Genomic DNA, 20,470 nt, shown 5'->3' with positions numbered 1-20,470 from the left:
GCCATAGTTTGCCGAGGCTGCTCTTTGATTGAGATGATTTTGCAGCTAAATCAAGATCAATATTCTGATCTCTGACAAGAATTTTATTAATATTTTATTTGAAAATCTCATCTTGTTTCCGACAAGTCCTGGTTTGAGGTTGGCTTAGTTTGGATAGGGCGTCACCGCATTATTTCTTAATGACTTTCCCAGCTGCTTCTTTCCATTTTCCACCATCAACAACCATCTGGTATCTTATTAGCACCTCAATGCTCATTTAGTGTTCTCATTTAAAAGAAAAAAAAAGAAATAAACACTAAAAATATTACACATTTTAACGGACCCTCGTTGGAAGATTAATGTCTTTATAAAACGATAGATCCTGTCTCTCAGTCTATTTTCAACCAGCAGATCGGAATTGCAAAACTTTCTTCTAGGATTTCTAAGATAAGCAAGAGCTGACATTTTTTCTTCTTCTTCTTCTTCCTAAGATTGTATTTAATCTCACAGGAAAATATCTTTCACTGTTATATTTCCTCTGTGTTTATTCAAGGCACGTATCGCTACAAATAATTATTTTTCCTAAACTATGATATTTTTTTTTTTTTTTTCATCTTGAGTAGGAATGTATACCAAAGCACTAAAGCTCTTGATCCAATTTAGCAACCAGTTTGGACAGCAAAGTTATACACTAGGGAACTGTGAGAAAACTTGTCCCTTTCAGTTTTAAGAAACTATTTTGTAGCATAAGTGGAAGTCAGGTCCATTTATGTCCGGAAAGTGGGTACTACAGAACACATCTCAATCACCACAATTGAAAAAAATAACTTTAATATTACTAAGGCACGCTTTAATATTACTGAGCCAGCTTCACTCAGCTTGGTAAATTTGTGTGAATGAGAAAGGAAGCTCGCAGCTTGTTTTCAGCAAAATACTTCGGATTTGCTACTTTAAGTTTCAGTTACCTAAAGAAGGAGACTTGACTTTTTGGAGAGCAAATTATAAATGTTTGAATGGATTTGTAATATATGTATAAGATCTGTAGCAACAGAATACATACCTGAAGAGAGCTCATAATTTCATTTAGTTTATTAGACAAAAATATATGATTTAGACAAGTTTTGCTGACGTGTTATTTACAATCTGAAATCACTCTATATACAGAATAAAGAAAACCACAAACACATGGAAAACATTTACCAAACAAATAATCCAAGAATGGTTAGAATAACACGATCTGAAATGGTACAATGAGGAAGGGGATCCATCTACAGATTTGTGTAATGCTTTTATGGATTTGCACCACCTTATTGCAAAAAGAGATTGATGGGAGTTGTTTATACCGTTTCCTTTTTTTTCACTCTTTCTGTCCTTAATACCAGTCTCTGTAACATTTTTTCACCAAATCATTTAATCAAGCAGAAGGGAGAGCTGTTAAAATTCTCGGTGTTCCCTCTTGCTGAGCCAAAGAGCTGCAGGGGAGGAAGGGAGGAGGAAAAAAAAAAAAAAAAAAGACGTAACATTCTTTCAGAAAGAGGTATTTTTCTTAATTACCTGTCTATTGCTATAATATCTTAGTAATAGAGAATCGCACAAAAATCATTGTCTCTGGTGTAATTAACACAAGATCTTTGAGATCTGTTAAGTTTTAGAAAAGTTACAGTCTGGCTATGTACAATTGCAATTTAGTCTAAGTTTGGAAAGATTAGAGCAACTCCTGTGCTGTTCTCATTGTCTGTAGGTATTATTATTATGGTGATGATTAGGTGTTACAATTAGCCTTTATTATTCAAACGCTCTGCTCCACATAAGTAACATTCTTACAGTGAAAACAAACAAACAAACTCACTTGTCACGGACAGGCTGGAAGGGTGATTTTAGCGGCTGGGTTGGGGAGTCAGTTCTTGGTACATTTTCTCTTTCTAGAAGGAGACAAAAAAAAAACAAACCAAAAAAAAAAAAAAAAAAGCCAAACAAAAACAGGAGAACCATTTTAGAATAACAACAGTAAGAATCTGGACACTATGCAGAGAACACACTTCCCTCTCACCCTCCTGTTCAGACATGTACAGATGCATGTGTATATGTGTACAGCACTATACTACTCTACTTTCAGTATTTAAGTAGTCTGCAAGCTTTCCTTGACACATTTTTTACTGTCATTGAAATTATTGGGAGATGAGGGTCATGAAAGAGGAAAGGAAAGGAAAGCTCAAACCTATACGTTTCACTGCGCTCTTCCTGAATTTTCATCTTACTCGATGGGCGTATAGGGTGAGGATGTAATAGGCCACATGAAACGTGCTTAATGTATGTGACCAACACGCTGGGTAGGGGGCCGGAAACCAACGCTAGAGTAAACTGCAGCTCCATTAAAAGCAATCAGTTACACCAGTGTGACACCATTCCTCGAGGAGAAGTTCATGGGCATGTGTTGGGGGGTGGAGGGAGAGGTGGAAGCCTGATACATTAATTACCTATGTGTTTGGGACTGGTCCTCTCTGAAGGTTTTTCACTGCTTAGAGCTCCCAGGGTTGCTGTTAAAACAGAAGACTGTTGCTGGGCCTGGATGTGGTGATTGTGATGAGCAGCATGGTGGTGATTTACTCCCAAAAAGGACCTCACATTTAGAAGGGAACTCTGAGTGAGGAAAGCCCCATTTGTCCAGTTGTGAAATTTGCCAATCTGGCATGTATAGAGTCCATGGCTAGGGAGAAAAGCAGGGTGCTGAATCTGAGAAGAAGTGTGGTTAACCTGGGGAGGAGGGGGAGGAGGAGGAGAAGATTTCAGGGCACCATCAGGACTGGTTGCCGTCTCTGCCAAAGACCAAATCTTGGGTTTGCTGTGAGATGGCATCTGTAAATTGTTCGGTCCCCCAGGACTGATGATTCTCGTGCTATTGTCAGAGGCCTCCTTCACCATGGCCAGTGCATCTTTGGGTTTCAGCCCTTCAGCCCCTGACAGTGCCAAATCCTTCTCCTTTTCTAAGTGCTCCTCTTCACTGCTTTGTCTCAGGAGCTCGGGCTTCTCCTCCTCTTCCTCGTTGCTCTGCTCCCCATCATTCTCATCAATTTTATCTATATCTATGCTCTCCAGGTCAATTTCCTCATCATCTTCATTCTTCTCGGGGTCCCCCTCATTGTCGCTTCCAAAGAGGTTTGCATCTTCTTGGTCCTTACTCCTGGAGCCCCAGGTCACCTTGTTCTCCTTCTTGAGCCGCCGGCGGGCGTTGGCGAACCAGGTGGAGACCTGGGTGAGGGTCATCTTGGTGATGATGGCCAGCATGATCTTCTCGCCCTTGGTGGGATAAGGGTTCTTGCGGTGCTCGTTGAGCCAGGCCTTGAGGGTGCTTGTGCTCTCGCGGGTGGCATTTTTGGGCCGCCCCGGGTCCCCGTATTGGAACTGTCCGTAGGGATAATAGCCGGGGGCAGTGTGGGCAGCAAAGGTAGCAGGGTGGACACCCGGATTATCTTTCAGCTCGTACTGGGAGCCCTGCAACACATTCAGACAAGCGGAGAGGAAAAAGCACATCAATTATCTCGTTAGCGTCTCTAACAGACCTGAATAGGCTACTCCGGGAGCCGGAACACGCCTTTCAGCGGTGCAAAGGGTCTTCACAGCCAAATTCGGCCCTGCCCGCTCCAGGCTCTTCACTTTTCCAGGCTCTCTTACAGAGAGGCATTCCCAAATGATTCCCCCTTCTTACAGGGAAAGGAAAGAGAGATCGCACCCACTTGACAGACGTTATGAATATTTTCTCCACAAACCAAACCAAACGACGGAAACGCAACAACTTCGCCTTCGCCTCGGCGAGACAATTTACTGTGCCCTTGAAATTATCAGGCACATAGAACAGGTACTACATCGCAGTTACAAACTAATGCCCGTGCACAGTGCCGCATTTATCTGCAGAGTATCCAGGAGGGTGTTAGAAATGCATGCAGAGCGTTCTTTACTTTTGCTCCTAGTGAAACGAGACTAGGGAAATGAATGCACAACTTCAGTATGAAGAGACTTACGATGTGAAAGATTTTCCACACATATGCCAACAGCACCATCCCCGCTCCCCAAATCATACACCAAGGTTCTGGAGTAAAACATTAACTTCTAACTGTTAGAAGAGCCTTTAAACTGTGAAATGAAAACTGATCCACGCATTGTAGAATATGGTTATGTAGACACTTTATCTCATAAGTTTTACTTTGATCTGGCCAGAGTAAACACAAGTTGTTTACAAGCGTTTAGAGACGGTGATTTATTTGCAATCAATATTCTTTTTATCATCAGTAGTAAAACACAGCAAGTCAAATTATCCCATCAGGTGTTTTGGTAAATAACATTTTATCTTTCTAGCAACCTCATTAGGCCCCATTATTACCGCAAATTGTCCACATATTAACCTAATATTTTAGTTCTTGATTCACAAATGTTCAGGTATTTAGAATTTATTTCAAAATATCACCGCCAGGGTTAATCACTGTAATAAAATACAGGAACGTAGGAAAGTACGAATGGGAACTGTTCCAAAATAGCTAACATTTTAAGCAGTTTTCTATCTTTATTTCTTCTATTATGATCTCGCCTTTTTTTCTTTTTCTTTTTTTTTTCTTTTTTTTTTGCCTAGTCCAGAAATGTATTCTTCATATTACTATGTCATAATTTATGTCAGCCTTAGAAACGGACCTCTTCAAAATGTTTGCAAAGAAACTAATTTAACTTTGTCAAACAGTTAAGAAGGATCATGTATTTTAATTTCATGGACACCGCTTATACACAAAGAGTAGCCCGATGTAATTTTTGTAATGTGTTACAGAGTAGGCTTTCTGCACTTCCTTTATTCTGCTGTCTTTTGTTATTGTTGCTGAAATGATATTTTTGTGTAAACTCTGTTGGGAATTCTTTTGAAGAAGCCACTTGTAAATCACTCATTGCTTCTGTCTCAACTTTTACTGCATTTCCAAAATCAAGGTTAAAAAAAAAATAAATAGGAAATGCACAGTGTTAAAAGTGACTTTATACGAAATGTTCACAGTACAAAAATGATCTGTTTTCAGATGCTCTCCCTTGTTCAACAGTGTATTTTTCTATTTGTATACATCATATGTATTAAAAACCCTAAAAAGTTATGTATTGCATGCATTCGGTTATAAATATTCACACTTTTATGTGTCAGGGGGGAGAGAAAATAGGAATATTTAGAAAATTAAATGGAACCTAAGCGTAGCACCGCCGAGAATTTTGGTAATGCTAGCAACGAAAACGTTTCGTTTTCGAAACTACACCAGATATAAAAACAGTTTAAAAAAGAAAAAAAAAATGTTTCACTTTCTAACTGTTACATTCTTAAGAAAACGTGAAATTAATCTCGAGGACAGTCTGGGTGGTGACAATTTCTCTTAGAATTAACGCCGATATGCGTTTCTGCCTCGATGCCTGTAATGGGATGTGGATGCCCTCTTTCGCTTCATGCAAATCCCATCTATGATACCCGCCATAATCAGAGTACGAAAAGTTCAAGGAACAGAACGGGACATTTTCAAGGCTTAAGGAAAATGCCTTGAAATATACGGACGCCCCAGGTACCGAGACTTTGGCCTTTCGGACGGAACCTATTTATTGCTCAGCGGCAAAGAAAAGTACCAAGAGGAAAGAGAAGCGCGCTGGAAAGCCCAGTGAAACAGCAGGACCGACAATATCACCCGTCAACAACACCACCAATAACAACAAAGAAAGAAAAGAAAACAAAAAATAGCCGAGTTGCTAGGGAAAGCCGACAATAGGGAGGCAGGAGCTCTGCCACTGCCAAGAAAAACTCGGAGGAGTTTTGCCCGGCTGGAGCTACGACGAGGATGGGGGGCTTCGCTTGCAGACGGAGCCCGCGACCGCCAGCCCCCTCTACCCCGCAGACCCGTCGACAGCCACGCTTCCCTCTCCACGGCGGACCCCGCGCCGGGCGTGAGCCGCCACCGCAGCCTCCCCGCCGCCCCCCGAGCTGGGCTCCGCAGCCTCCGCCCGCCCCCGGCTCCCCCGGCTCCCCCGACCTCCGCGGCCGCTCTCGGCGGGCCGGGGCAAGCGCGGGGGGCAGCGCGGTGCTCACTCACCATTTGGGAGAAGAGGCCGAGGTCGGCGGTGTAGGGCAGGAAGGCGCTGTAGTTGGGGGCGCTGTAGGGGCTGGCGTACATGCCCAGCACCGAGGTGACAGCGGCCGAGCCGCTGCCCAGCTCGGCGCCCGCGGGCCGGCCCGAGGCGGCAGCGGCGGCGGCGGCGGCTGCGGCGGCGGCGGCCAGCACCCCGGGCCGGTCGCTCCCGTACACGGCCTGGCTGGCGCTGAGATACTGCGGGTAGCCCAGCTGGGGGAAGGACATCTCCGGGGCACAGAGGCGGCGGCGGCAGCACTGGCGGCAGCAGCAGAAGCGGCAGAGATATAAAAAAAAAAGAGGAGGGGGAAGGAGGGGGGGAGGGGGGGGAAGGAATTATACCAAAAAAAAAAAAAAAAAAAAAAGGAAAGGGGGAGGAGGGAGCCTGCTGAAGAGCCGGGGAGGGGAGCGGAACAAACCCGGGCTTCTCTGGATCTCTCTCTCTCTCTCTCTCTCTCTCTCTCTCTCTTTCTTTTTTCTTCCCCCCCTCTTTACTGGAGTCAGGCAGGGCGAGAGAAAAGAAATCGAGCCGGTAATTTTCTTTTTTTCGTTCTGATTTCTTTCTGTGAAATATATTGCACCCTAGGTATGGAGGAGGAGGAGGAGGAGTGTGGCAGGATTCAGTGGGGTGTCTTTCCTCAAATCTCGGCTCTTCTGTGCTCCTAAATCCCTTAGATGTGATCTGATCAACAATTGAGCTCCAACTGATGTGTCTGCCCTTAGGTCCTAGGCTGATCTTTCAGATACAATTTGAAGTTGATGTTTTGATTGGCACCCACTTGAGCTGGAAGCGCCGCCCCGCGCCCCCCGCCCGCCCCGCCGCCCCCCTCGGCGCAGCACGTGGTGCGCAGCCCAGCCCGGGCCGCTCGGCTCGGAGCTGCGTGTGCGTGTGTGTGTGTGTGTGTGTGTGCGTGTGTCCGCGCAGCTGCTGTGCTCTGCTCCGAGTGTATTTAATGTTTAGCAATGGGCTCCTTTCAGAAAAGCCCCCACTGCTGTATGACAACCTGTCTACACGATTTTACAGCTGTCCAACATTGGGGTTTTGCTGTTTCGCAGCCTTAGTGTGTCCCCTTTTAACAAAAACAACTGTGTTGCTGGTTTTTTTTCCACCTTTAACATTGAGTCCCCCTTGTCGTCGTTGGACTCAGGAACAAACGAGAGTGGCCGTGAGAGGAAAAGGGGGCTTTGCAGCCAGGCGACATGTAACAATTTACCACTACAAAAAGAAAAGAAAGAAAAGAATAGGAAAAAAAAAAAAAAAGAAAAAAAAAAAGACAGATAAATAAATAAATAAATGCGATCTCTCTACAGCAGCCCACAAACGCCACTCATACACGAACACATATGCTCAACTTTGCTGAAAGTCAAAAGGCTCCTAGCAGTACTTCCCAGAAGGATCTTTAGTAAAAAAAATAAAAAAATAAAAAAAGGAGGGGGGAAAAAATAAAATAAAAGACCCGCAGCGATGCGATCCTCCCCGCCGCCCTTTCTCCTCCTGATGCCCTGCCGAGGGATTGACACTCAGAGACAATTATCATAGGCATTGCGACAGTTCTCGGAATACTGGAAATAAATAATCCCGCAAATCAACAGCCACAACATGTATGCCGAGGGGCACAGAGGACCCCCAGCCCTCGCCCCCGAGCGGGGGAGGGGGTTAGGAGGAAACCGAGTGTCTTGTAGGTTGTCAAAACTTCCATCCTCCCGTTTCGGTGGGGACCGAAGGAAACGCATCGGGGGGGAAACAGGGGGAGAGGGACGAGGTGGGGACACAGGGGACACACACACGAAAGGACCAAAATGAGCTTTTGCCATTATGATCATTGTGATAAACAATGATTAGAGGAAGGGATTTTTTCCTCTCTTCTTCTCCTTTTCCCCTTGAGAGGGGTGGAAGGTGCAGCGGGAGACAAAGGACTCTGCGAGGGACCCGGCCGCCTTAAGGGAGGCGGACTGTCACCGCTGTGCCCTGCTTGCGGTGTTGTCCAGTTCCCCGACGTGGCTGGGCTCGCCCGAACCGCGTCGGGACCGAGAGAGCATCGCACCGCCGGGGCGGCACCGCAAACTTTCCCTTTCCTACCGCTGCCGGGGCCCTCCCAGCTCCCCCGCTGTGGAAAACGAGGAGCACGGAGGCGGCGGGCCGAGGGCTGGGCGTTTCTTGCCCCGACCTTCCCAGCCCCGGTGGGACTGCCGGGAGCCGCTCTGCCCCACGAGTGCAGCCGCCGCCCGCTCCGCCGGCTGCGGGGAGAGTCCGCAGGGCCGGGCCGGGCGCTGCCGTCCCTTTGGCCCCGGCCCCGGCGGAGCAGCCCCGCGGAGGGGCGCGGAGTGGCCGTCCCCGGCCCAGCCCTCGCCGCCGCGGTCCCCGCAGCCCAGGAGCTCCGTCTTTGTGCTGAAGGGGCGGCCGAGCTCTTCCTTAAGGGACGGTGCGGCGCGGAGTGGCCACAGACGCAAAGGCCCGCGGCTTTTCGGGATGCAAGTGTTTGGCAGGGGAGAGGGGGAAGGGAAGAAGGAGGAGTGGGGGAACGACGGGGGTCTGCCTCCTTTTCCCGAGCCCAGAGCGAGAGTCAGTCCTAAGGTTCGGGCCGCTCCGCGGGGCTTCGCGCCCCCTCTCCCGGCTTGCGGCAGCGGGCTGAGCCCGGCAGCCCGGATCCCGCCGGGAGCTGGCCGCGCGGGAGTGGAGGGACATGCCTCCCCTCCTGCCAACGCCCCCGCGGGGTGTCTCCAACCCCGGCCAGCCCTTTCCTCCCCGTGCTCCAGGGAACCGCTCCGTCTCACGGTGCTGATTAAACTTCCTTCCCCATTAGCTGGAAATAGCGAACTTTCCCCTTCCTATGTCTAACAGGGAGAGCAGCACCTCCCCCGCACCGCTCCAAAATCTCACCCTTCAAAGCAGGAGAACGACCCTCAGACAAAAATGCACCGTCGTAACAGAGCTGAGTGGGACTTGAAATTTGCAGCCTTATTTTGCGAATGGAAGTGTCACATTACAAGGGCTTCAGGTAAATAAAGGTGGGATAAGGCACCGACGCTGCCGAAATCTTCTTAGCTCTTTAGATCTGTGTGGAATGTGTATCCAGAAAAGGTTTCCACTTGGAGGCTTAAGAAATGTGAGTCATCCCCTCCCCCACCCGCTCTCATCCTTCTCGGATCGGTTCGGGGAGAAAAAAAAAAACAACAAAAAACAAGGGGGAAAGGAAAAGGAAAAAAAGTCTCCTTTGCTTTTCTATCAGCTCAGCATCTTTAGTAGCGAACTTTGCTACTTTTCACCTTGAGAAGAAATAGAGCAAATAAATACAAAGTGCAGGTTACCTGTAACCGTGATTTCGGAAAGAAGAAAAAGAAGGGAGACAAGAAAAACAAAACAAAAACAAACGCAAATTGGAAGGAAAAAAAAAAAAAGTAGGAAGGAAAAAAACTCCAAGGAGAAGGAAAAGTTAGAAGACTGGTAGGAAAGCTTTGTTTCTCATCTGCAAAGTTCCTTGCGCAAGGATGAGCAGGGTCCTGCAAATTAATTATGCACACTTCTGATCAGAAAATGCCAAACCCCACGCGATTCCTGTTCTTGCACAGGACATTGCCCATTTTTTTTTTTTTTTCTGACGGCTTATTTAGTCACTTTAGTAGGCAACCTTTCAAAGCCCTTTTTAATTTTTTCCCCCCTTGTGCAAGTAAGCTGGGACCAGAGCTGCTACACTAAGCTACTTAGCTTGAAAATCAGTTTAGTGAAGGTCTGGGAGATTCTGGGTTTATTTCCTCCCATACAAGACCTAGAGCAGGAGCTTAATAACAAAAGTGCGAAAAGAACGAAACTGTACGGAAAATTACAAACATCAGCAGCAGCTGCCCGAAGCGCTAGGAAAATCTTTCTCTAAACCCAGGATCTAAACAGACCAAAAGGTTGGTGTGATCAACCCCTCCTACCCATAAATTAGCTTCATATTGTTAATAGGTGGAATTAAATATAAATTAAAAAAAAAAATAATAATTCGGAAAAGCCCACCTCTTCCTTTGACTCTTTTTTTTAATTTTTTTTTTTTTTTAACATTTTTCCCCCTGAGAACTGTGTTGTAGTTGCTTGAACGCCTCCTTAACTTTCTGCAAAACCTAACAAAAAGGAGAACGGTGCCAACTCATTAGCCAAACAGCGTTTTAAAAGACGATAAATAGTCACGTAGCAAAAAAGGATTTGGGCTGAGAGTGAAAAGCAGTCACCTTTCCGTCGGAGAGCAGATGCACATCAGAAATCAGGCGGGAGAGAAATACCTAACAGCGCTGGGCATAATGTGATTATACCTAAGGTAATCGCTTAAAATAAATTGTATACTGTTTAAAGTAAATCGACCTAAATGGCCACGCTCATCTAATTCAAAGATCATTGGGCAGATAAACTTCTTAAACAGCCTTTCTTGAGAAGGAGTTTGCTAAGACAGTGTGATCCTTCCAGTTTCTTAAGGCGATGCATCCAGTGCCAAGAGATTTTCTCTTTATTATTAACAAATCAGTTTAGATAGGGGTCCGATAAGAAATGCAAATCCAGACATAGGGGTCGCTGCTTGGCCGAATTTTAACTGAAGGCTGGTTCTGCGGGAATTGACTACAGGGTACGTTTGCGAAGAGGCTGTGCGAAGCTTTTACATTGACTCTACTGAAAAATGAAGTCAGTGATTTTGATCTGCTCCAGATGTCCTAAGAGTGGATATTGCAGTGCTGGGAATCCGCACCAAATATCTGAGGGCAGTGATGGTAATCAGCGCAACCCATCAGCCAGGGGGGACTGGCAATTGTGATAACCTGCTGCAAATGCGCAGGGCTGGAGATGGCAGTGATAAACCGCTGAAAATATCTTCAAATGGAGATGACAGAGATGTTGAAAGAAGACACCTAACTATGGGGAGAATAGGATACTAAGCAGAGCACAATCTGAGAGTGGAGTTGAGATACTCACCAGTCTACGGTTCACCCGTGTAATTTCCACAGTGATACATACACGCGTTCGGGCTTCTCTGCAGGCAGATACACGAGCATATGGCCCCGTTGGTAAAACTCGGGGTTTATGCGGCGTTGATAATCAGATCTACCAAAAGAAAGGGAGATTTAGTCTCTAAAGCGCCTTGTTTGTGGCTTGGGGAGAAAAGTTTTCATTTAATTCTGTAACTGCTCTGAAACATCCTGGTAACGATTTCTTTTGCAAATCCTCTTTTCATTTTCAGCTTTCACCGGTAATAGACGAAGAAATTTAAGATGATCTCTTCAGTTAATAGTCTGTTTCAATTTTCTTTCCTGTGGAAAGAACGTGCGGGGCGGCGGGGGGGGCGGGAGGGGGGAAAGGAGGTGTGCAAAAAGAAATAGATTATCCGTATGTTGCTAATTTTCTGATTGCTCCCAGCAGGTAGTTTCACTGTCTTTTTTTTTTTTTTTTTTTTTTTTCTTTCTTTTTTTTTCTTTCCTAGCTGCCTTTTTATTAATGTGTAAGTTTAAAATAACTCTACCATGTTAAGTATCAATCCTATATATTTTAATGATACATCTGTGCAGGACAGAAACCATTAATTTAATATATCTTTCCTAGATTCTAATTATCCACCGACTGCCGACTATTTGGATCAGTTGACTGAGTTTTCATTAAGTCTATTGCATCTGATTCAGCATGGGACCGTGTTTCATTTGAAGACGTTTACTTTTTTGGGGGTGCCGGCAGTGCGGGGGTGGCTCGGCAGGACCGTGACAGGGGTCTCCCCACACTGGTCGCCTGCTGCCAGGCCCTGTCGCCGCCGTGTGACTGTCCTGAGCGCTTCTCATCAGCCCTGATTTATGAGCCTTGTTAAACACTCATTATTACTTTGCACCTTTTTTCCAGCAGGGTCTGGGAAACAACCCCACTTTGTGACAACAGGGCATGTGACAAATAATTATAGGCGGAGAGGTGATGTAGCTGTGGAGCGGCAGACTCCCCTCTCCTCCCCTTCACGCCCAACCAGAGGTATATTTCTGTTAAAAAGAGGGAGGGGGAAGGAAGGAAGGAAGGAAGGAAGGAAGGAAGGAAGGAAGGAAGGAAGGAAGGAAGGAAGGAAGGAAGGAAGGAAGGAAGGAAGGAAGGAAGGAAGGAAGGAAGGAAGGAAGGAAGGAAGGAAGGAAGGAAGGAAGGAAGGAAGGAAGGAAGGAAGGAAGGAAGGAAGGAAGGAAGGAAGGGGGGAGGGGGGAGGGAGGAAGGAGGGAGGGAGGGAGGGAGGGAGGGAGGGAGGGAGGGAGGGAGGGAGGGAGGGAGGGAGGGAGGGAGGGAGGGAGGGAGGGAGGGAGGGAGGGAGGGAGGGAGGGAGGGAGATTTTTAAAAATCTCACTCTTTTTGTCAACTTATATCACAGTGACAGCAGCCTTTAGACTTCTGACTGTGCAAATGAATGGTTTGGTTTGTCTAAATAAACACAAACTTGGAATCAGGGATACCTGATCGATCGCCTAAATGTGAATATGTACACATCTTCAGTGTATACAGGCAGTACAGGAAGGAATCCAAGCCTGAGCAGCTGCAGCGTTTGATTGTACTCAAGGTAGCAGCTAGTAAGGTGTTTACAAAGATTATTTTATTCAGAGAGAGAGAGCATGTGCTTTCAAAATGAAAAATATAACTTTTTTGAAAAGCAAACTAAGAGAAATTGACTTTCCCCCCTGATATTCTGGCGGTAACTTTTTACTAATTTTTTATCAGTTCACCTCAGGTGAACTTACATTTATTGGTGATAGCAATGTGAATTCACAGATGTTCTCTTCCTCTGCACTTTTGCAAATGAATTATTAGAGCTGTGCACACAGGCCTATATGAACAAGGATTAAAATCTATGGAATGTATCATCTGCCTCTCTCTCTGTTTCTCTCTCTGTCCGTCTATCTACCTATCTATGAATATTTTATGGGTCTGAACTTAATTAACAAAATAATTTCCATTTTGTCTCCAAAATGATCAACAGCAATTATGTGAGTTTTTTAAGGTTTATAATTTTATGTCACCAGACTGTTGCTTGGGGGCAGAGGCACAATTGCCGTGCCAGCTGCAGTTGTATTTATTTGTTTTTTTTCTGTCTTGTTCCTGTAGGGCTGCATTATGCAGTTTTTAATTAGTTTGTGTTTGTATTTCACCCGTCCCAAATCAATGCCATCCTGGAGCAATGCAATGTAAATTCCTGCAGTACAGGTGTAGCTGCTAGCTCTGGAACACTAGGAAACTCATGTCTTACAAATGAAAGCAGTGAATGCCATTCAGCCAAACTGTCAGCTTTAAACAGCCAAGAGGAAGGAGATCAAAGCAGAGAGCAGGAACTTCTACTCTCCAGATTAGTCTTTATGGTTTGAACGCCTAATGCTATTAAAGGGAACCAGGACATATAGCACATCGTTGGCTACAAAGTTACTTCTAATTTTGCTAAAGTCCTGCCTTATTTTGGCCAATGTAAGCCTTCTGAGCATTTCAAGATGCACTGTTTCCTTTGAGGCCTAGTAGCTACTCATCGGAAATTATGCAGAACTAATACCTTCAGAGACACATTTCTGTTTGTGCACATATTTATATAACTTATCGCCTTTTGAAAGATAATTTTGATTTCCTCCTAGGTTCCACAAAGTCTTTTAATAGAACTTGCAGCAATAAAACCTGAAATTCTAGTCTCTCCAGACATGAAAAGTCCCTTTATGTTGTGTTTGGTGTCTCTTCTTTCTTGAAATGACCTCTGTACGGTGGTGTATAAATCTATTATTCCAGTCACTGGGGAATTCTTTTAAAGCTTTTTTTTTTTTTTTTTTTTTTTTTTTTTTTTTTTTTTTGTCGGGAATAAGAGATCGTTCATCTTTAACTAGGCCACATAGAAATTATGATTCAACAGCAGTGTATATTTAATTAGAGTAATCTCACTTGAATTTAATTACCTAATGAATTATTTGTTTAAAAGGTAAAAAGGCTTGTTTGCCAAGTACAGTGCAACCCACTGATAAGAACTTCCGTTATAAGAACATTAATATTTAAAAAAAAAAAACAAACCACAAATATTTTATGGTTTTATATTTTAACTCTTTGCTTCTGCCAGCCGTCGGTGGGTACACCGAGCCTGCTACGATCAGCGCTCCCCTCGACTCCCGGCGGGGAGCCTTCCCCAGCCCGCAGCCCCCGACTCGCGTAAGGAACGCGCCTCCCGCACCGCGCAGGCGGCCGTGGGGGCGGGCGGTACGAGCGGGGGAGAGACGGGACACGGACGTCTTTGCCGGGTGAATTTGGAGGCGAGAAACCGGAGCCCTTCGGCGAGGGGCGTTGAGGCCGCTCGGCTGCAGTCGGTGGAGAGGCTGCGCCACGCTCCGCGCCCTGCGCATCCCCGGGCAGCCGCCGGGATCGGCGCTGCTCCCCAGGCTTGCTGTCCCCTCCTCTCAGAGCCCCGTCTGGAACAGGTCCTGGCCAGGAACAGGAAGATGTCAGAGCGGGGAGTGACAAGCTACAAAACAGTCGTCATCTATTTTTTTTTTCTGTCTCTGTTTCTCCCTAGTCTTATGGTCAGTGCAAATAATCATAGTCCTTTGATTATTTATGGTTCTCCAGCCGTGGCAACAGAAACTAGCCAACCTCTGCCCTCAACTTTTCTTCTCGGTTCCCAAATTTTCCAGCTACTTGCATTGTTTGTTTCCAAAATACAACGCATACAGTGCTGAACTGCAACACTTGTCAGAAGATTCGTCTGAAAGCACCAAGCACCACAGCCTGGGCATTAGCCAACCCTGAAATAAAAAAAAAAAAAAAAAAAAAAAAAAAAGTGCAAAATAGAAAAAAAAACCTCTTTTTTTTTTTTTTTTTTTTTTTTTTATTCATTCAGTAATGGGAAGCTCTCCTTGATATATTCTACTTACCTGATGTAGATTTACTAGGTCAAAAAAATTTTTGGTTGGTTGGTTGGTTTGTTTGTTTGTTTGTTTCTGTGCTGGGACTCATCTCTATGGTTTGACAGTGGGTCCACTCAAAGGTGTCCCTGGGCCGCTGCGTGTCATTTGGACCGAGAACTTTCGGTCTGTCCTTCCCCCTTCCCCGAACAAAACGAGCCCATCGGCAGGGCCTGAACAGGAGTTCGAGAAGCAGCAACAGGTCGGACCGGCCTCGCCTTCCCCTGCTGCCCCAATAGCGATGTTCTGGCACCACGCAGGAAGCCGGATCTCTGTTAGAGAACGGATGTTAAAAGATATCTCTGGAGGTGGGCAAGGTGGTCTGGGGATGCCAAACATGAAAGAGGTATTTCTCCCTTACCTTCCTTTGATAGGTAAGAACCTACCAAACATTTCCGCTTGAGAAACAACAGCAAGAGGGAGAGGGGAGCGTGTGTATACTCAAACCGTGGGCAGGGAGGGTGAAAGTCGGTGCAAGCTGAGAACTAGGTTTGAGCAAAGTTGAGGCACCATTTCGAGACACAGCTGCGCTTGGGAGTCCCTAACAAGTGGCACTGAAGCTCCCACAGCCCTGCTGCAGTCCTGCAGCGAAAGACCGCACCACTCATTAGCCCGTGGGCACAGACGTACCCCATACGCAGGGGCAGAACTGCAGAAGCACCCAGGGATCAAAACACCAAACCTGTCTGCTCGGCAGGGAATTCCCTCCCGCTGCCCCTCGGCCGCCTGTGTCCCGGTGGGAGGCAAGCCGGCGGTGGCCGGGCGGAGATGGCGAGGGCAGCCAGCCGCCGGCTCCGCCACACCTCCGGCCCCCAGCGCCCTCACCCCGCTCCTGCGCCCTTTCTGTCGCCGGCGTCTGAAAAAGAAGATGTTTTCCAGGTTTTCCAGAGCTGCCTGCCCTGCTGTAGGCACACCTGCTCAAAGTCAGTCGCTGAGCCGCTCGCCCAGTGCCAAACTTAGAGCGGTTCAGGGAAGCGAGGAGAGCCCCTCTCGGCCTGGGGAGAAGGGGTCAAGCCGCCGTGGTCTGGGGGATGTGCTGAACATCAGGCAGGAAAGGAGTGGTGAGAACGAGCCTCAGTCTGTGCCGTCCTCTGTCTTCTCCATTTAAGGGCAAGGATCCTAATTTTTTTGATGAGTTTCGGAGGTTTGGTGAAGTGGAGCAGTTTTATGTACGGGGAGCACTAGGTGTTGGCGCTGTGGCAGCCGCGGGGTCACCAGCACCTCAGCTCCCATTTCAGGGTGCCAGAAATGTTTGAGTCTGATTTGTACTTTCAGATAAATATGCCGAGTCCTGAACCCAAGAGTAGCTTCGGGTCTGTTACGGCGAGAATGGATATTGACTTCAGAAAACTTCGAACCTCATGATTATATTAAAAATGTCTAATATATTCAAGGCTCATACCGTGGTCATTTTCAGATCTTAGAGCAAAATTATCACAACACTTCACTGTTTATAGTCACATAAATATGTTGGTCTCCTCTACTATGTGTCATTTGCACACACTGTTATTAGAATCAACTGGCACCCTCACTGAAATGTTTATAATGACTTTAAGATATTATGGGAGTTATAGATCTGCAGGCCTGGCATTTTAATTCTTGAGGACCTATGCTTTTTTTAAAGTTACAAGTTATTACAGCTACATAATGTAGTTTATTCTATTATTTTTAATAATCAAATACACATATTAACAGATCATATTTGTCTGTGTGCTTTTATTCTTACCCTCTTTGGAACATCTGTGTATTTTCACTGTATTTTTACTGATAAACTATAGCTGTATAATTTCAATCATGTAGTTACGGTAGGACAAACTATTAAATAAATCTTAGACTAGAACTTACTGAATTAAAATTCCTCACCAAAGCTTCTCAGATTCTTTTTAATATTCTATAAACAGAGTAATTTACAATGTCATTCTATCTCTTCTATAGCTTTCTTCTAACACTGCAGCATTAGTAGCAGTTGGTGTATTTTCTGTCTTTGGTTTCTTTTTCTTTAGATGTATATTCACTCTTTTTGCTGTTATAATTGATTTATGTATCCATTGATGTGTGCTGCATTTTAATGATGACTCTTTGTTTTATCTAATAATACTTTTCAATAAGATTGTTTGGATTGCATTTTAAGGACAGGTGTAAACTGATGCTTAGAGTTTTAATGCCCAGTGTTGACCCAGGCAAGATTTTTGCCTGGGAACAGATTTGCACTCAAATAAGGCTGTACAGTTTTATGCATTTTTACACTTACCTACATTTTTTACTTTACTTTAGGCTTACTAAAATGTAAAATGTTACCTTTCCCCTTTTGCTTCTTTCCTCTACATTAATATGCTAAATTCTATGATGCCCATATCTTTTTTATTTTTTCTTTCTAACAAGTCCAGATTATATTTGAATAGCAGGACAGTTTGAGCTTGACCTGTATCAAACAGCGCTGGCCCATTGAAAGCATTGCAACAAGATAACAATAAGAGTAGAAATAAAGTGGATTTAATAAAATAATAGTAATGAAGTGAAAATACATCCATTAATCATCTTATTATAAGAAAATCCTTCATATGTCGTTCTTAAACGATTATTGGCTAGTGGGCTAATAATATGACTATTTTTAACAACAAAGTTAATTATGTCCTCCACTGAATTATTAGTCTAGATACTGTATGAAACAGAAAACTAAAAAAAAATAAATTTTTAGAACTGGGATCTTGTAGTAGTTAAATCACCATGGCAATGTGTAGAACTTGGTGTGCAATAATGAGCTGCACCATTGTACTCTAGAAATTAGCAGTGAGTTTATTTTATTGATTCACTGCAGGTTTTTCTCCTCAAAACTGCTGTTCCCCATCCCATATGTTTCATTTTACTTATGCATGGTAGCTCCCTGTCAAACGTGGCAATTTTGGGGACTTTTGCCTGGGCTTGAGATCATTCAAATAATAATGATAATATCACATCCACTGTTAATTTTTCATGTATAACTATACTGCTTCAATTTACAAGACATTTTATACAATATGTGTATTCTACTGTTTCCTCATATGTTTTGCATCGGTCACAGACAAGATAAATTTTAGAAGACTAAGTCATGATGTTCAGAGACTTACAGACATTATTAAGAACAGTGAGGAATTATGAACATTCAAAAACACAACAGGCCCAAATTAAGACCCTCAGTTCAGCAGCTGGAAGCCTTTTGGGGTTGATTATTACATGCAAACAGAAAACATGCAAGGAACTACTTATTCAGTATACTCTGTACCTTCAAGTCAAAGAGACTGCCAGTGGAGTAAAATATCTGTTCGCTTGGGTGTAGATAGTGGAACCTGAAGTATTTTTATTGTGTATGCCTATGACTATAAGTTAAAATATTTAACACCTGGATGCTTTTTTAGTGTCACAGAACACTCAAAGACAAATACTAATCCAAGCAGATGTTTTGAAGGCCGGGAAAGTAATAGGTGCAGAGCTGGGCTAATAAGGGGCAAAGAAATGCCCATTTTCTGTTTCACCTTTTATTTATTTCCTCAGCTTTTCCATGAGGGTCACAGAGTTAGCCAACAACACGGTCATTCAGTAGTTCACAGAAGGTTTTGATCTCTCTCTCACCTTGTCTCAGGCCAACAAGCATTTGCAGTAGTTCATGTGCTGGCATTGCTGCTGTAATTGCACTAACCCAGAACAGTGTTGCCATAAACATTTCTATGCTAAGCTTAATAATTCTAATGCTTCATGGAAGCAGTCTTGGTGCAGTTGCATTGATGTAGTAGATGCTGCCAGTGTAACTCACAATAATCTTGCAATCCTTACAAAGCCTGCTCTCTGCAATTTCCTTCTACTTCACATCATTTACTTGGTCTAAACTATTTGCTATTTCACAGAGTGATAAATACCAGTTCATTTATTTCAAATAAAATAATCTCTTCAGGTATTGATTGGTGCTCTGACTAATCCCCACTTCATGAGTCCATCTTGGACCTGTTGGGAAGTTCCCCCATAATCCAGTGCTACTCCATAGCTGAGCCAATTTCTGTGTTAATATAACAGATTTTCACCTGAACAGAGGTTTGCTGAGAATTTTTTACATTGTTGCAAGTTTATACATGCCTTTAAACTAAGATAAGCTCTACAGGCATTCTCTAACAGAAATTGGAGTACTTGATGGAGAAGAAGCTGTGGTCAAGAACCTTTGACATTTCAATTTCACTGTCTTTTTTTTTTTTTTTTTTTTTGCTTGTTTGCTTTTGCTGTGACTGAAGAATATCCCTTGGAGTCCTAGGAATAGAACAGGCAAATTATTCTCATTCATTAGGACACAGAAGCAGAATAGCCCTTCTTAGGAGAAGAAAAATTCCATGTTGAGAAGGCTGTTGGACTTTTGTGTCTCCAATGAAAAAAAAAGCTGCTAATAATGCCAATGTGCTGATATATAAAAGTTGGATCCTACTAGTTACTTTCTTTAAGGTACCAGCCTTTCTGAACTCAGCATACTTTATTTTTGATAGTTATCTTTTTAGGTCTTCTCATCCTGTTTCTTATCTTTGCCCATTAATTGCCAAAATTTTCCTTTTGTCTCCATATTCTATGTTTGTATTTGTCCATCTTCCCTGGCTCAGTCTTGTCAGCTCCATGTTTGATCCCACAGTAAAACCACCTTTGCTTTTTCAGTTGTTTTTACTTATATTATAGCAACTTATATTCTTCATGTTTATTTCATGTACCTCACAGTTGAAAAATATTTCAGAGAAGAGATTGACTTTCTGCATGTTCATATAATGCCTACTCCATCTGACGCCCTAAAGCCAAAGCAATAATTAATAAATAAAACATCATCCATTTTCCACTGATGTACTTACCCTGCTTAAAAACGATAAGTTTAAGCAATTAGGAACTCAGGTGATTCCTCGTGTAACTATAATTGTGTGACTAATTATGTTGTCCTTTTCACTCCACTAAAACTTACACTTGAAAGAGCATGTATGTATGCAAGAGTTAAACACATTTCTGGATTTGTTTGCTTTTGCATTCATAACAGCTACTTGTTAATAGGAAGTGTTTATGGAAAAAATGGTGGCCTGTGGATGCAATCTGACCTTCAGCAAGAATTGATATAAATTAACTTCACAGTCTGTGTTCTGACTGTTCACAGTGTTAGGAAAGAGTATTAGTGTACGTGTGTTTAACTGGACTTCGTGCTTCCATGCATGTAGCACTTGCACAGTTTTCCCAATAGTAAGAATGTTAATTCAGACACACACAATTTTGAACACTTTTTTGTTGTTGTTTTTTCACTACTGTTTAGATTGACTTGGCAGGAGTAGAAATGAGGTAACACTTGTGAGAAAGAAAATAAAAAGCAGATAAAAGGATAACTTCAGCCAGCTCTGCAAATTCATGGGACATGTGGGGTTGCAGCCAAGGGCATGGAGAGGTAGACGAAG

General features: G+C 44.1%; 1 protein-coding gene and 1 long non-coding RNA gene across 2 annotated transcripts; one reads left to right on the top strand and one right to left on the bottom strand.

Moving 5' to 3' along the window:
• Positions 1–210: 210 nt before the first annotated feature.
• IRX1 (iroquois homeobox 1) lies at positions 211–6,374 on the bottom strand. Its single transcript, XM_058831855.1, has 4 exons — positions 6,081–6,374; positions 2,457–3,471; positions 1,829–1,901; positions 211–1,451 (listed from the first exon to the last, which is right to left on the bottom strand). The coding sequence occupies exons 1-4, from the start codon at positions 6,342–6,344 to the stop codon at positions 1,394–1,396; spliced, it is 1,410 nt and encodes a 469-aa protein (XP_058687838.1). The 5' UTR covers positions 6,345–6,374; the 3' UTR covers positions 211–1,393.
• Positions 6,375–10,276: 3,902 nt separating this feature from the next.
• Positions 10,277–14,863, top strand: LOC131576266 (uncharacterized). Its single transcript, XR_009276947.1, has 4 exons — positions 10,277–10,414; positions 11,974–12,096; positions 12,479–12,664; positions 14,192–14,863. It is a non-coding gene; the product is annotated as an uncharacterized LOC131576266 (long non-coding RNA).
• Positions 14,864–20,470: the final 5,607 nt, after the last annotated feature.

This window comes from Poecile atricapillus, chromosome 2 (genome assembly GCF_030490865.1).
Source record: "Poecile atricapillus isolate bPoeAtr1 chromosome 2, bPoeAtr1.hap1, whole genome shotgun sequence".
Taxonomy (NCBI): Eukaryota; Metazoa; Chordata; class Aves; order Passeriformes; family Paridae; genus Poecile; species Poecile atricapillus.
The sequence above is the reverse complement of the archived record's forward strand: the minus strand, read 5'-3'. Positions and strand labels throughout refer to the sequence as shown.

What these genes read in the sequence shown, in the direction of transcription:
- IRX1 (XM_058831855.1), bottom strand. Translation starts at nt 6,344, where the DNA reads ATGTCCTTCCCCCAGCTGGGCTACCCGCAGTATCTCAGCGCCAGCCAG. An exon ending in TCGGCCTCTTCTCCCAAATG is followed by an intron (nt 3,472 to 6,080) that starts GTGAGTGAGCAC and finishes AATGTGTTGCAG; the next exon opens with GGCTCCCAGTACGAGCTGAA. An exon ending in GACCAGTCCCAAACACATAG is followed by an intron (nt 1,902 to 2,456) that starts GTAATTAATGTA and finishes GTCTCCTTCTAG; the next exon opens with AAAGAGAAAATGTACCAAGA.